The sequence below is a fragment of the Ambystoma mexicanum genome, chromosome 2q (assembly GCF_040938575.1).
Source record: "Ambystoma mexicanum isolate Mex_15411 chromosome 2q, UKY_AmexF1_1, whole genome shotgun sequence".
Taxonomy (NCBI): domain Eukaryota; kingdom Metazoa; phylum Chordata; class Amphibia; order Caudata; family Ambystomatidae; genus Ambystoma; species Ambystoma mexicanum.
This window is the reverse complement of record NC_090924.1, coordinates 1,115,961,947-1,115,976,602: the sequence shown is the minus strand read 5'-3', so window position 1 is coordinate 1,115,976,602 and position 14,656 is coordinate 1,115,961,947. Positions and strand designations below refer to the sequence as shown.

The 14,656-nt window shown below is 41.0% G+C and overlaps 1 protein-coding gene across 1 annotated transcript in view; it reads left to right on the top strand.

The window, feature by feature from the left end:
• The window catches only part of LOC138568836 (ATP-dependent translocase ABCB1-like), a 615,126-nt gene that overhangs the window by 341,660 nt on the left and 258,810 nt on the right, over window positions 1-14,656 (top strand). The window contains exons 11-12 of the mRNA XM_069646608.1: window positions 6,937-7,086; window positions 8,775-8,879. Of these exons, the coding sequence (XP_069502709.1) occupies window positions 6,937-7,086; window positions 8,775-8,879 (255 nt within the window). The remainder of the gene's footprint in view (window positions 1-6,936; window positions 7,087-8,774; window positions 8,880-14,656) is intronic.

Genomic DNA, 14,656 nt, shown 5'->3' with positions numbered 1-14,656 from the left:
AAAGAGAAATAGATGTGTTAGATGGTCTTTGGGATGACCAGGATGTATTGTTCGGGATCCTAAATTGGAGTCTGTGAAACCTACTAGGCTCCAGCCCGGTGCTACTTAGGTCACTAGGCTAACATGTGAGGCGCGCCTGAATTCCTGCAATGGGAGGGTTCCCCTGGACAAGCCAGGAGCAGTCACTCATGAAGTACCCTGGTAGTTCACAGATAGATTACATTTTGATTAATGTGACTAACTGGGATGTGGTCTCCTGTATGAAAGTCATAAAGCGGACTGACAGTGACCATCATCCATTAAGCTGTGTTTTATGTCTTGAGTGGAGTGGGAGAAATGTATTTGGTGGCCAAAGGGGTGGAGGTTTGATCACTGTTACTGGTAATTCAAAACAGGCTGTTAAATGGTCATCAATGGACAGAACGTGATGAAGCCGAATATGTATGCAAGTATAGACCATCATTTGCGGCATTTGTCTGGTTGATTCTTTGTCTCCCAATACAGGAGAATTACATTGCAATATGGTGAAGATGCTATCGTCCTACTTCCTAAAACCACCAAGTAAAATTAGAAAGTACAATTTGGTTAGTAAGGGATAGTTTGATGAAAAAAATTCTGCAAAACAGGACTTGTTGAACTATCTTAAAAATGCAGACGTGATTGATAAGCCTCATTAAAGGAGACTTTGGGCGAATTACAACCCTATTTCCCAGGTCTATAATACAATGACTGTAAATGGTCAGTGGGTGGGAGGGATGCCTATAGTGAATTGAGCAGTTATTCAGACATTATGATGGACAATGGGAATTTTGAAGGCAGCTGAGATGTATGCTCCTGGGTTGCTAAGGAGTGTTGTCTGGTAATGGCCATGGTCTAAGACTTATTTGCCTTCCTGTAGTCTTTTATATGTTTTCAAAGCACTACATTTGCAAGATGGGGAAGCGTAGAGGCTTTCCCTGAACTTACGTACAGATCACATCAAAGTTTGATATGTGTGTTCCCACAGTTTGAGTGTCCCTAAATATCCTATTCTAGCATTATTATTAGAATGTTAAGGAAGGGTTGACATTATAGATCAAAGAGTTTCAGTTTTTAAATAAGTTTGAATATATTCCCCAGGCCTTATAAGGACCCAGACCAATAATGTATTTCCAATAAGGTATGTGCTCTGGCCAATGGAATCAAAGCAATGTCTAGTGGTCTGGTAGTGTTTAAAAATGGACAGTGGGCATGGCCGAAGGCTATGGCCAGTGGTTCAGGAACAATCTATGGAATAACAAAACCCTTGAAATTCAATGAACAAACTTTAGTTAATTATCAGTTAAGGTAAGAAACGTATTGCAACAAAACCCCTGAAATTCAACGCATTGGCAAACTCAGGACTGGCTTAATTCGGTGCATTCCCGTTGCAATGCCGAAGAGGACATATTTATTAGAAGGCACGGCTTGTTGTCTGGTAGTGTTCTACTCCCCATGGCCAGAGGCCATGGTTAGTGACCAGGTAATGAACCAGTTGTCTGGTAGTGTTCCAAAAGTGGGCATGGCTGAAGGCCATGGCTAGTGGTCTGGTAGTGTTCTAAAATACAGCGTGGGCATGGCTGAAGGCCATATCTAGTGACCAGGTAGTAATTTAAAAAATAAAGTGGGTGTGCGTCCAAAGGCCATGCACACTGGCCATGGCCAAATGCCATGTCTAGTGGTCTGGTAGTGTTTTGAAATGGACGGTGGTCATGGACGGTGGACATGAACTGGCCATGGCCAAATGCCATGTCTAGTGGTCTGGTAGTGTTTTGAAATGGACGGTGGTCATGGACGGTGGACATGAACGAAGGACATGGACAGTGGTTTGGAAAAAAATCTTTGGATTAACAAAACCCTTGACATTCAATGAAAAAGCTTTAGTTAATGATCAGTTAAGGTAAGAAACTTATCATTAAAAAAAAATGAAATTCAAATCATTGGGGAACTCAGGACTGGTTTAACTCAGTGCTTTCCTGTTGCAAAGCCCAAGAGGACAGATTTATTCTAAGAGAAGGGATTCACAATGCCATAAAAATATTGCTTTATGGGGGATATATTGTCATACGGGAGATCATCTGGAACATGCCGAGTTAAGCCAGTCCTGAGTTACTGAATGCGTTGAATTTCAGGGTTTTAATTGCAGTAGGTTTCTTACCGTAACTGAAACTCAAATAAAGTGTTTTTCTTTGACTATATATATAATCACGTAAGGTCACTGCTGGGATGGATTATTCTCTACAGTCGCTATGTCGCAATAAAGTAAACCTGACTTGATACTGGCAGTTATGTCAAGAAGACTCAAAAGCATGATAGCCCCTTCGAGAAATGTCTTAGAACCAACATTTAATTTGTGTCTGGAGTGAACATCGAAATAGTAATCTTACATATTTGAATGTTGCTCACACACACCTGCATACATGTGTAAACTCCAGATCAAATGCAAAAAAAGCCTTCTTTATAAATCATAGTGCACTGTTCCAGTGTGTTCATCACTGTGATCGCTTGGCACCATAGTCATTCACTTGCCTGATTTACGTTGCAGACCTGCTGGGGCTGTTAAAAGATGGTACCACAGGGTTAATACAAATCTATTTAAGTATGTAAGCACAAATCACAAAGATGAATGACAAAACTTATTTAGGTTCTACGAACATAAAAAGTAGTGTGAAGGGTACAGAGAAATTAAATGGTTCTCTAATGAGAGACATATACTAGTGATGCTAAAGGATGCACTCATAATTACTGTGATACATTTCATACACTTAGATTGAACATGTGGCTTAGTTATAAGGGAGGAGGCTCAATATAACTGAGCCGCATCTTGCAACTTCATATAGAAACTCTAATAAATAGGACTTAACCAATAATATGTGCTCTGATCTCAATATGTCTAATTGTTTAGTAATGAGCATAACCTCATTTGATTTAATTGTTCATTCCACACACCTGAATCTATTGGTAGGCCATGCAAGGGTGTCATTAGATTTCGAGTGTGACACCAGCGGAAGTCAGACACACATATTTTAGTGTATTATTTATCATGCTACCAAATAAATAAACTATTCATTGAAATAAGGCATCGGACATGTGATTATAGCACTATCTTTACAACCTCTATGTAGGTGTACATTGTGCATTTAACAGTAAACATAAAGCTATTGTAGCAAAGTTGTGGCAAAGCAGTCTGGAAGGTAGCTCAAGTCCAACCTGCTCACCTAGGGAGCTGTAAGGGTTCAATACTCCAGTTGGTCCCGCACAGACCTTCACTCCCCCAAACGTCTAGCTGGCAAAGTCAAGTACCACATTGTCAGTAATAATGTTGCCAATAAGTGGCATCAGTTTCCAGGTGCTCTGGATTTCTGATGACAGTGTACTACCTAAAACACCACAGTATTATTACTATAACAGTATATGTTGGTTGCTTTTCTGCTTAAGTGGTTTGCGATTAACAACTGCCAGCATATGTTTTGATGTGTTTGGGGACAGTGGTCAAATCAGTTTAACAGCCCCCCCTTTGTGGATTAGGAACTAGGATATCAATCCATGAATCCAAGTGGAAAATTATCTTCTCATTTGAGCCTAACATATCTTCTCACAAAGCACACATCTGTAATATCCCTTTCGCTTTGGGAATGATTTGGTACTGCTTTACACCAGCAGACATATCATAAGCCACTGCTGCATGCCATCATGATATGCAGCATCTCATTTTTCCAGCAGCCTGGTGCTGCAAAAGCCAATACTTTGAGAATGCATTATTTTCACAGGAAACGCCAATTGAATTTCGCTCTTTGCATCAATTCCATCAGCACTCAGGGACACATGTTGTCAAAGGTGCAAAAACATACAAGAATCTCCATTACTATGCAACCATGCAGATTTGTACTTTCTGGTCTTAAAACAAACATGCACTAAATTCACTAATCTTCATTCTGGCCTAAACACATATTTTCTGAAAGTGTTTACCATGGAGATTGGGAGCCAATCCAAACATTCTCTTCATCATCTAAATATCACTATAATAAAGTTATGTCAAACCTAATGATGTGCATTGTTATATTGCTTTAGCAACGACTACTCACAATTGGTAAACACTCTAAGTTGGTAGAGATGCAAAATCAATCACGGAACTAAAGTGTAACAGCAACGGTGGGGGAAATATTCACAATAAGCATTTGTAGCAATACATTTCATGATCCTTGTCAGGTTGAAATATTCTTTCTGAATTGGTGAAATATTTGACTTCACAAAGTTTATGTTTGAAATTCTCTATCATTACATAGTTGCTATCGATACAATATATTGTACATGTTTTAATGTCAAACCAGGACCATTTGTGATGCAACATTTTGCAATGTTCACTGGGTTATAGTTTTTAGAAGGAAGACACAAGAGATACGCATATAAATAGTCAAATTGGAAAAACCAGTGAAAAACATTGTAATACATAGCATAGTAAAATGTGTTGGCTCAGTGGGATGTGAGTGCTATCCAAACATCAATACCAGCAAGTCTACCTTAGTGTACATGATAATGATGGCACATTACAAAAACAAATTGGAAAGTCATGACTTTGTAATCATTGTCAATCCCTTGATGACATTTTTTGAAATTGCATCTAAATTATTTTTGTTGCACTATATGCCGTGGCACAGACTACACCATGCCAGGAAGACCCTATCACCATTTAGCCTCTGCCCTCTTCACACACATTAAAGTGGCCCAGGTTCTTCCCCTAGGGGAGGGTACAGTCAGCAGCCATTCGATCCTCCTGACATCCTTTAAATTTGTGCATTGATGGTGCATGTTGTGTGTGCCAAATTGGGCGTGGCGCATACAAGCACAGTGATTCATTACGAGTGCTTACGCATGCATGGTTTATTTGTCAAAACCACTGTATAGCTACGTGCTCCCAACTCGGGAACACAAACAAGGAAACAAGCAATCCACAAAAAACTCAAGAAAGAATGCACCCCATGCAGGAAAAACACAAAATGTATTGGTACACTGCCGCTGGGAAGATGCATAAAACAAGTCAATTTCGAACCGCCCTTGTGGGCCCAACATTTTATAACCACAATAAGAACATTGGCATATGTTAATGTAAGTGTAACAAAAATATCATCTGAGCAAGGTGATTGGCTGGTCGTCACCAGCCTCCTAAACATCTCTACAAATTGTTGAAAAACTACTGGCGGTTTCCATCTCGTCATGAAAAGATGGCCACCCTCCCCCCACATAGTCATCCACCCCCATTGATTAGCCCAAAATATGCACCAATCCTATTTCAGGAAAACAATTCAATAAAGTGCTTCATTTCTATTGTACCATTAGGCTACAATGCACTAACGAAATGGGTCAAGAGGCATCGAAGCAACATAGCAAACACATCCTCTATTGATTCCTTGTTCCCACCGCCTGCTTCTATTTGCTGTGTAGCTCCCTATATTGTTACATGATGCCATCCCTGGTACACTGCCTTCTAGCACTCTTCCTGCGATGAATGGTCTCCTAGAAAAACATGACAGGTCTACTGCTGATCACTGTTCTTGGACCAAAATGTCAGTTAATTTCTGCAAATTATTCAGTATATTAATTACTGTGCCCACATTGTAACGCGCGCTGGTGCCTTAACAAATATCAAGTATTCCTTCAATATCAGATCAGGCCGTACTTGTTGTCTGGGATCATGCATTCTTCCCATGAAAAATTCTTCCCTTTCAATAAAGAGCTGTCAATTACTTCACACCCCTCCTTGCCTGCCCTTGGACACTCAGTCTGTTTGCATGGAGAGACAAAATTCAATCCTGTGCTTCCTTCTGACAACTGTGACCTAATGCACTACAATGGCAGCTTTTGCCTCTACTTAAGGCTTATTTAAAAATGGCAGAGCTTCCGCTCCTAACAGCTAGCATCCCTACACACACAAGACTTTATAATATGCCGCCATATGTTTCACACTTTGTGTTCTAAACCTATAAAAAATGCACATGCTCATCTGGTGTAAAATATTAAAACATAGTGAGCTGCAGTGTTGTGCAAAAAAAAGGGAAAAGTGGTGAGCTGTGTGTATATGCGTGTATGTGCTGCTGTGCCAGATAATGAGAATGTACTAGTTGCATTGCGCAGCTTTTTAGCCCGGTGCCATGCGCTGGACTCCGGGCAAGTTTGACACTCATGGTGATGTGTATTCTTTATGAAGTGTGATGCATGCAGGTATGTGGTGTCAAGTCTTTTCTGCTATCTTGTTGTGCAACCGAGGGGTTAAAAAATATAGTGTCACCATGTTTGTTCTGAGTTGTGTTTGAGTGTGGAGCATTGCGGTGTATACAAAATAATGTGCTGCACCCTCCCTATGAAGTGGAGTGCATGTGGGCAGTGCTATGTTAAGTGCCCCGTGGCTTGAGAAAAAGCTAAATGCTTTCCCTGTCTATGTTAAATAAAAAATATAAGCCAGGTCTGCACTCATGAGCCATGCTACTGCTCCAGCGATACATAATCTTTACACCACTCTCTGTGGCCCTGATGCCCTACTAGATGATCATCCTCATGCGGTACCTCTGCTCCCTTGGGCAGTGGTGCACCGGCATCTGAACACCAGAAGTTTGCCTAATCAGTTTTCTTTGTTGGTGTGAGGCATGACTTGGAGCAAATGATGAAATGGCCCATTCATGAATGTCTGACTGCCAAGTTACCGGGTTTCCATTCTGTATCATGGGCATGCATCTCTTCTCTAATACTAAGAGAGTTGATTATTTATTTATTTATTTATTTATTCGCATTTGTTTAGCGCACATGCAGCCCAGAGGCATCGTGGCGCTATTGATTGATCACAAACTTTAAAAAATGTTGTTTGCCTACTTTATTTTTTGTTTTCTATTTTAAAGATGGTTTTTGTATCTGTTTCTATTACAGGAGATTGAAGAACTTCCCAATGTTCCTTTCACAAAGGTTCTGCGTTGGAACAGGCCTGAATGGTTTTTCCTTTTTTTGGTGGTGATCGCTTCTGCAATCGCTGGGGGCATTTGGGCTTGCTTTTCTGTACTGTTTGGAAAGATCATTGGGGTAAGTAGAAATCTATGTATCATCTGTCTTTGAAATCCCAACTTAAAGTAACAGTGCATCTGGTGGTTTGTTGGATTCACCCTCGTTCTTCAGTAGACATGTGTTCTGCATGTGTGAGACCTAGAACCAACGGATGATGAAATGCAATATAAACGTGCTATTGTAAAACTGAGATGCACAGTATCAATATGAATGCATGCCACTCCTCTCCAGAGAATGACATGATCCCCAAACATAACATCTTGGATGGCTGAACACTACTTGGCACTTAACTCCTCCAAATCTGACGTTCTATTTTCTCCCGCCTCCTCTACAAACCTCTCTTCCCTCAGCATCTATTTATTTTCCGTCCACTTTGACTCTTCTCTTTCTTTTTCTTTTTCCATTTCCTCTCTTTCTCGCTACTGTAGAGACCACCTCTTTATTATTTGCAAAGTGTGCCCGTTTCTTACCTTCAATGCTACCAAACCTCTAATTTCCCCTCTTATTTTCCCTCTGCTCTTCTGCTGTTCCTCTCCGATCTTTGGTCTTCCTGTCTCCCATGCTTCCCCACTCAACTCTATTGTAATTGTTTGTTTATTTGTACAGCACTGATAGACAAGTGGAGTGCTTCAAAGTGCTTTAAGGCAGGAAGAAAACAAGGGAATAGAGTAGTCATTCTTAGGCCTGGAAGTTTCCGAATGATCTAACAAATGATCTATAATTCTCGACCCTTCTCCTATTTTCTTTTTCCGCCCGCGACTCTATCTCACCTGCCCATTCCTCTCTGCGCTGGATCCCTTTCCATACCTGTCTTAAGTTTAAATTGCTATGGCGGGTTTTTAAATCTCTCCATGAACTTTCTCCTCCTTATCTTTCTTTGCTGCTCTCGTTCTAGTCTATGTCTTGCTCTCTGAGCTCACCATCTCTCTTTCTTCCTACCGTCTCTCGCCATCTGTGCCCAGACTTGCTTCCGTTCCTTTGTTCTCTTAGCCCCACTCCGTTGGAATGCCCTCTCACTGGCCCTTTGCTCTCTTTCTTTGTTTCTAATCCGCCTTTAAAGAACACTTTATTTTCTCATGATGACTTTATTGGTATTTTCCCATGCTGACTTTTGATGTACCGTTTTTACTGTACAGCGATTTGGCATAATGCGATATATGTAAAGAAAACTAAAAAACAAAATACAAATACATAAGTATGCATATCTTTCCTCTTTATGTGATTTGTTAGAACGATATTTAAATTAAAGTGCCTACAGTCTTATTTGGCCAAATTATTAATAACCTCCATGTTTTAAGTTTTGCCACATCGAAAGTAATTCTGAATTTCAGTATGTACGATTCTTGGGTGCCGCACTATTTCTTTATGCAAATGAGTGAAGGAGCACATCACCGTTTCGGTAAGCGGAGGTTATGCAAAATGTTGCCAGGTCATTGTTGAAAAGTCTGCCTAAAGACTACGCCAGAAAAATGGGAAGGCAAACCAATTTTCTTCCTTTTTTTGCATAGGAAATCTAATATTGATAAATAAATATGGCTATTTTTTGTGTTGTAAATGCCATTAAATGAGTATTATATATGGTACCTTGACATCGTTCTATACACTGCTTTTAAAAAAATAAAATAATCAGAGACCATTAATGTGTATGTAACTGCAGTATGAAAAATAATCTCCCAGTATTAATCATTACTTGTTTTCATTAATAGGCGTTCAAGGACACTGATGGCAGAAAAAGAGAAGAAAAAACAAATTTGATTTCTCTAATGTTCTTCGTCCTGGGACTAATTAGTCTAGTAGTATACATAATTATCGTAAGTGAATAGATGTATTGTCTGACAAGAGTTGAATCATGAACATTACCTTTAGAAATGTTTATTTAATGTATGGTCAATGTGCGGCTCTTTGTTCTGAAAACCCTGCTTTTTTCGTCATCCTTTCACATGTGACCCACTAGCCTGCTCTGCAGCACCTGCTCTCCAGTGGCACAGAGCAGACTCAGATATCACAGGTGCCCTGTGGGAAGTCTTTACAGCACAGGGGCGGCATTTAAGATATGCAGCTATGTTACCAAACTACACAATTACGAGAGTTTCTATATTGCCAGAAGTGGCATACTTTAAATATAAGCCATGCCTGAGTTTAGGATATGGTGACTACCATTGCCCATAATTATAGCAGCCACAATAATTTGACATCATTCATGTGTCAGTACTGTGTGTTATGTTCATGGAATGCCATCGAGCGGGCTGTTAATGGTAAGAGAAAACGGGCCTGATTCAAATCTAAATAATGTCCCTTTCTTTGTTAAACCCACAAAACGATGTTTCCGTATTTGCACATGTATTTTCACTAGATGGACTCGCATATTATTGTCAGCTGCAGTGTGTCCATCAATTTAATAATCCAACAGTCTGTAGAAGTATCTTCCAAAAATATTTTCCATAAAGTACTTTCTTAGTTCTTTACCATTGTTTGGCATGCACCCAACCAAACCTGCAATCCCTCTGCATTTACACTTCTGAGTAGTTACAATTTATATACCAGAGTGTGAACCCAGCTAGACATAATCAACGAGCTATTCCTTTCATAAATGGGTTTCTTGGATTTAACCAATTCCAGCTGCTGTTCGTAATGTCGATGTTAGGTTTTGCTTCATAGCCATGATACCCATTATACTGCAGATGTTCTGTGAATGGTCTTATTGGTGTTAGCATAGTTTGTATTTGTATTCGCGATTTTGTTTTCACCCTGTGTACATACTATACATATACACAAAAAGGTGTTGTTAAAGCACCACTGTATGACTTTGACACCAATACATAAATCACTGGTTTCCATCACAGTGCATTCATATGCAGTAACAGCACACGCCTTGTCAATGCCATCACACAAACATGTAGCTCACCTTTTCTGATTCCTGATGTTGAAAGTGGGGGGCAGCCGCTCAGATAGCACAGCGAGTAGAGCGCTCGCTTTGACATCCGTGCAGAGCCTGCCGACGCAGGGCGAATCCTGGCAGGGCCAAACGGAGCCTTTCATCTTTCGGAGGTCGATAAATGAGCACCACATACTGTGGGTAATAATAAGCACCTCTCAAATTACCTGTGCATTTGTAGCGCTATATAAATGCTAAATTATTATTATTTGCGCTGTTTCTCAAGAGATGGAGGGCATGTACCACAATGCCACACAGCACATTCATTGGCACATTCACATGCAGAAGAGTGGACCGAAAAGAATGGGAGAGCTGAGGTCAGTATAAGTGTGCTAAGAGGCAGGGAATATATGCATTTCCAGCACAGATACTGTATGTTGGATACGCCTGGAGCATTATACCTAAATGCACAGAGGGATAACCTGTGTTATGCAATAGGAAATGAATGCCATTGGCCCTCTCACTGAAAAGGTGACAGGTGCTGGATTTGATAAATATCGTTGTCAACATGGTCTAACTCAATAGATGAGGGGAAGCGGAGGAGAGCGGGTGAGATCCTCGTGTGACTCATGAAAATGGCATATTTGTGACTTACTATAGGACGTGAATGTGCTAGAACGAAAGCAGTGAACATTTCATTGCTTTCACAGCAAACAACACAGGTGCTGCCTCAGCAGGTGATACCATTGTGTACGTTTAATAATGTTACTGCCTAAGCAATATATATTCCCTCATTATGAAACCTATAAAGTTACTATGATAAGTGAGTACACTAAATGTATGAACTGCCGATTCAGGCTATTGCCTATGTATATTTGAAATGTAAAAGCATTCCATGACTACAGATTTGCTTTTCTTGATTAATTTCAAAACATGAACAAACATGAACTGTACTTTAAGATAAACTGTAGACACCCATGAACCCCTCTGTACGAGACAGAACACACAGCCCTAATATTGAGAAGTGTGGCCATGTTTTATTTCTCCTTCAGCACACACAGAAATGTGTTATACTCCTCAAATGCAGTCAGAATTCAAGGTTTGATGTTGTTTCTGAAGCCCTATCTCACAGTTATTACTTCAATGTGTCCACACTGCAAAACCATGCAGCGCAGCTGCCTGGGGAATGCAACCAATTGAATACATTCAATAAACGGTAATGTGTTGCTCACCGAAGCAGTGTGGCCATCAGAGGTGTAACCACTGCAACTGCTTGGCCATCAGAGGTGCAGCCACCTTGCCTGATTAGCCCAAATGTGTGGTGGTGGCTGAATGGACTGGTGTTAATATTCCCCTACAATTGGCAAACACCGTAGGACAGTGCAGTAGTTGGGTTCCCCCCTGAGAAAAAGAATTCTAAAAAGTTTGTATTTGTACGCTTAGAAGCACTATTTTAGGAAAGAATCATGTGTGATTGCAATTGGTCCGGAGGATAAATCATGAAAGAATCCAACAGATGCTAGGTCACAAATGGAAACAGGATAATTTTACATCACACATTAATGATGCATGCACCATAGTTATATGCCAGGATTGTCCCTCTAAAATACATGATGCATGTGCTCACAATGTATTCCAGCATTGTTAAAGTAAAACGATTTCAATGTGTCTGTGCCACAATGTAGGCCAGACCACCAGCGTATAGAACATGTACATGAAACCTCTGCTCACACTATATACCTGAAAGGTCTTTTAAAGCACATCTTTATGGGACCTTTTGTCACCGTATATACCAGCACTTTCTGCCACTGTATAACACATGTTAATGTGCCTGTACCCCCAATTTATAATGCAAGCAGTAACCACTGATAAATATATGCCATGATGCCTGTGTCCACAACATATGCCTGCATTGCCACCTTAAGACACCATTTCCATGCTGGTTGTGACCATAATATCCCAGAATACCCATTATGAGGACACACTTATTCTGGCTGTGCCAGATATATGCCTATATTGAGGCTGTAACAATCTAGTTTCATACTGGCTGCCTGTAAACCATGTCACCATTTCGTCTGCAAAAGTATGTTTATATTGCCTGTGCCTGTGGACTTTGAAACAAAACATACTTGCATTGTGTGCATTTAATTTTCTAGGACATACTGTGGGTTGGGCGATTTAGGCAGTGCTGAACAGAATATATGTATCTTATTTGCAAGCATCATTTAAAAGCATTCCTCTTTTTACAGAAAGTCAGCCTAGCTTTTGCAATTGTATTTGAGAGTTTTCACTCAGAAATTTACTTTGCATAAATGCACAGGCCAGGGTTGCTTAATTGGATAAAAGACGACACACAGGCGTTTGAATTGAATGTATTTGCCACAAGGGGAGCAGAAAACATTGTGGTCGTGCTGTAAAGGTTGCTGGGTGTGGTGATAGGTGGTGGGCAATAAATGAGGGTTTAGCTCTCTGGCAAAACAAACCACATGCTAACTTGAGCACACTGAATGAGCAGTATGATAGAGGAGGAATTTGCAGTGGGTCAATTTGTATGAATGGGCACACTCACATACAGAACAAACATTTGAATTGTTAAATTGGGGAAATTGTTGGAGGTGGTGCTGGTCACAGGTAATGGTCATTAGTGGCTTGTTACATTTTAGGGTGACACAAGACACAGATCTGGGTTAAAAGCCTGTTTCGTAAATGTCAAGGAAGAAAAGATAGAAGATTATTTTTCAAAAATAACCTTCAGCCTTTTCTCCCCTAAACATTTATGACTTGGCCTCCACCCGCACCCCCCTACTTACCTTGAGATGGCACACTTTGCTGTTTGACGCCAATGCGTTGTGTCCCTGCAATCCCTGTTTCCTTTCACTTCTGTGATCGTGAACGGCACGCCAGGGTCCATTCCATTATTTTGTTTTTACTTTTTGGAATCAGCTGCAGGGCACACCCCCAAAACCAATGCTCACAATATAGTGAACAAGGGTGCGGGGGACACCCCGGTAGCCCCCGCCACCGAATGGGGATTTGGTTGAAATGTTCTGCTGTTTGGCATTTTTGAACAGCCGAAATGTGGCCAAATCTTCTATTGACTCTTTTATTCTCGGTCATTTTGGATGACAGGGTGATTCCACACGCTTGAACACATTGAGTAAGTAGTATGGCCGAGGAGGAATTTATGAAGTGCCAGCTTGAATATGCACACTCACACACAAAAGAAGCAGAACATTTGTTTTCAGGGAACAGAAAGAATGAGCTTGCTGGAAATATTCGGTGGAGGTGGTTCTGATCACAGATGGTGGGCATGATAGAACTCCCCAACTGCTTGAGCATACTGTGGGAGCAGTGAGAGATTGTGCTTTCTCTGTCAGGCACTGCAATCATTTTGCTTTGTGTATATGCACTGGCCAGGGCTGCCTGGTTGACCACACACTTATGCACAAGCTGCGGAATTGAATTTGTTTGCCACAACTTAGTTAGCACATAAAAAGTGGGGGTGCTGTAGAACAGCAGTTGAAGTGGTGATAGGTGTTGGGCATTAGTGGCATGTTGATTGGCTGTGAGTGGCAACTCGCAACCTGCCTGCTTGAGTGAGAAATAACATGGAGGAGGAATTTGAACCGGGCCGGCTTCTTTGAATGGCCCCACTCATACACGAACTAAGCAGTTACATTATTTTGAGGGACTCAATATCATTGTGAGTGCTAGTCAAATTTTTGGATGTGGTGCTCATCACAGGTGGTGGGCATTAGTAGGAGGTTGATTAGTGATTTGACAGAATGCACCACATGCTTGACCTCACTGAGTGAACAGGAGGATGAAGAAGGAATTTGTGCTAAGCCACCTGCTATGGTCAGGTGCACACACACACAAAACAAGCAGTTGAATTGGTTTGAGAAACAGAAAAAAACAACTTGTGGGTGCTGGGGAAATTGTGACAGGATGTGATGAATGCAGGGGTGAGTATTTGTGGCAGGTTTATTGGCAGTCTGATGCAACACACCGCCTTCTTGAGCACACTGACCAATCAGTAGGACAGTGGTTGAATTTGTCCTGGGCCAGCTTGTTTGAATAAACGCAGTAACACACACAATAAAGACATTGGGCATCAGTGGCAGGTTGATTGCCTGTATGAAGCAATACACCACCCTCTTTAGCACACTGAATGAGCAGTAGGACAAAGGAGTAATTTGTGCTGAGCCAGCTTGTTAGAATGACTACTAACACACACAGAACAGACACAATTTGGGGTGCAGGGAAACATACATTGTTGGAGGTGGTGCTGGTCACAGGTGGAGACCATTAGTGGCAGGTTGGATGTCTGATGCAACATACCACATTTTTTAGCAATCAGGTGAGTAGTAGGATGGAGAAGGAAAATGGGCTACTGCCTCTCTTACACACAGAACAAGCAGTTACATTATTTCTGAGGAACAGAAAAACATGTAGCAGCAAACATTGTTGGAGGCGGTTATACAAAATTGTGGGAGCCCCTCTGCTGAGAAAGAACATGGTTCAAATATCCTGTTCCATTGGAGGTTTCCCATTCAGGCAGGTCTACAACTACATTTTAGCTCACTAGACCTTTCATAGAGAAAAAATAACCATTTCCATATCAGTCTGGTCCCACCCACAAAGGCAGTCCAATACCGAAATGCCAGGCAATTCTCTTTTGAACAAGAGTACCAACAGCAACTCCATATATTT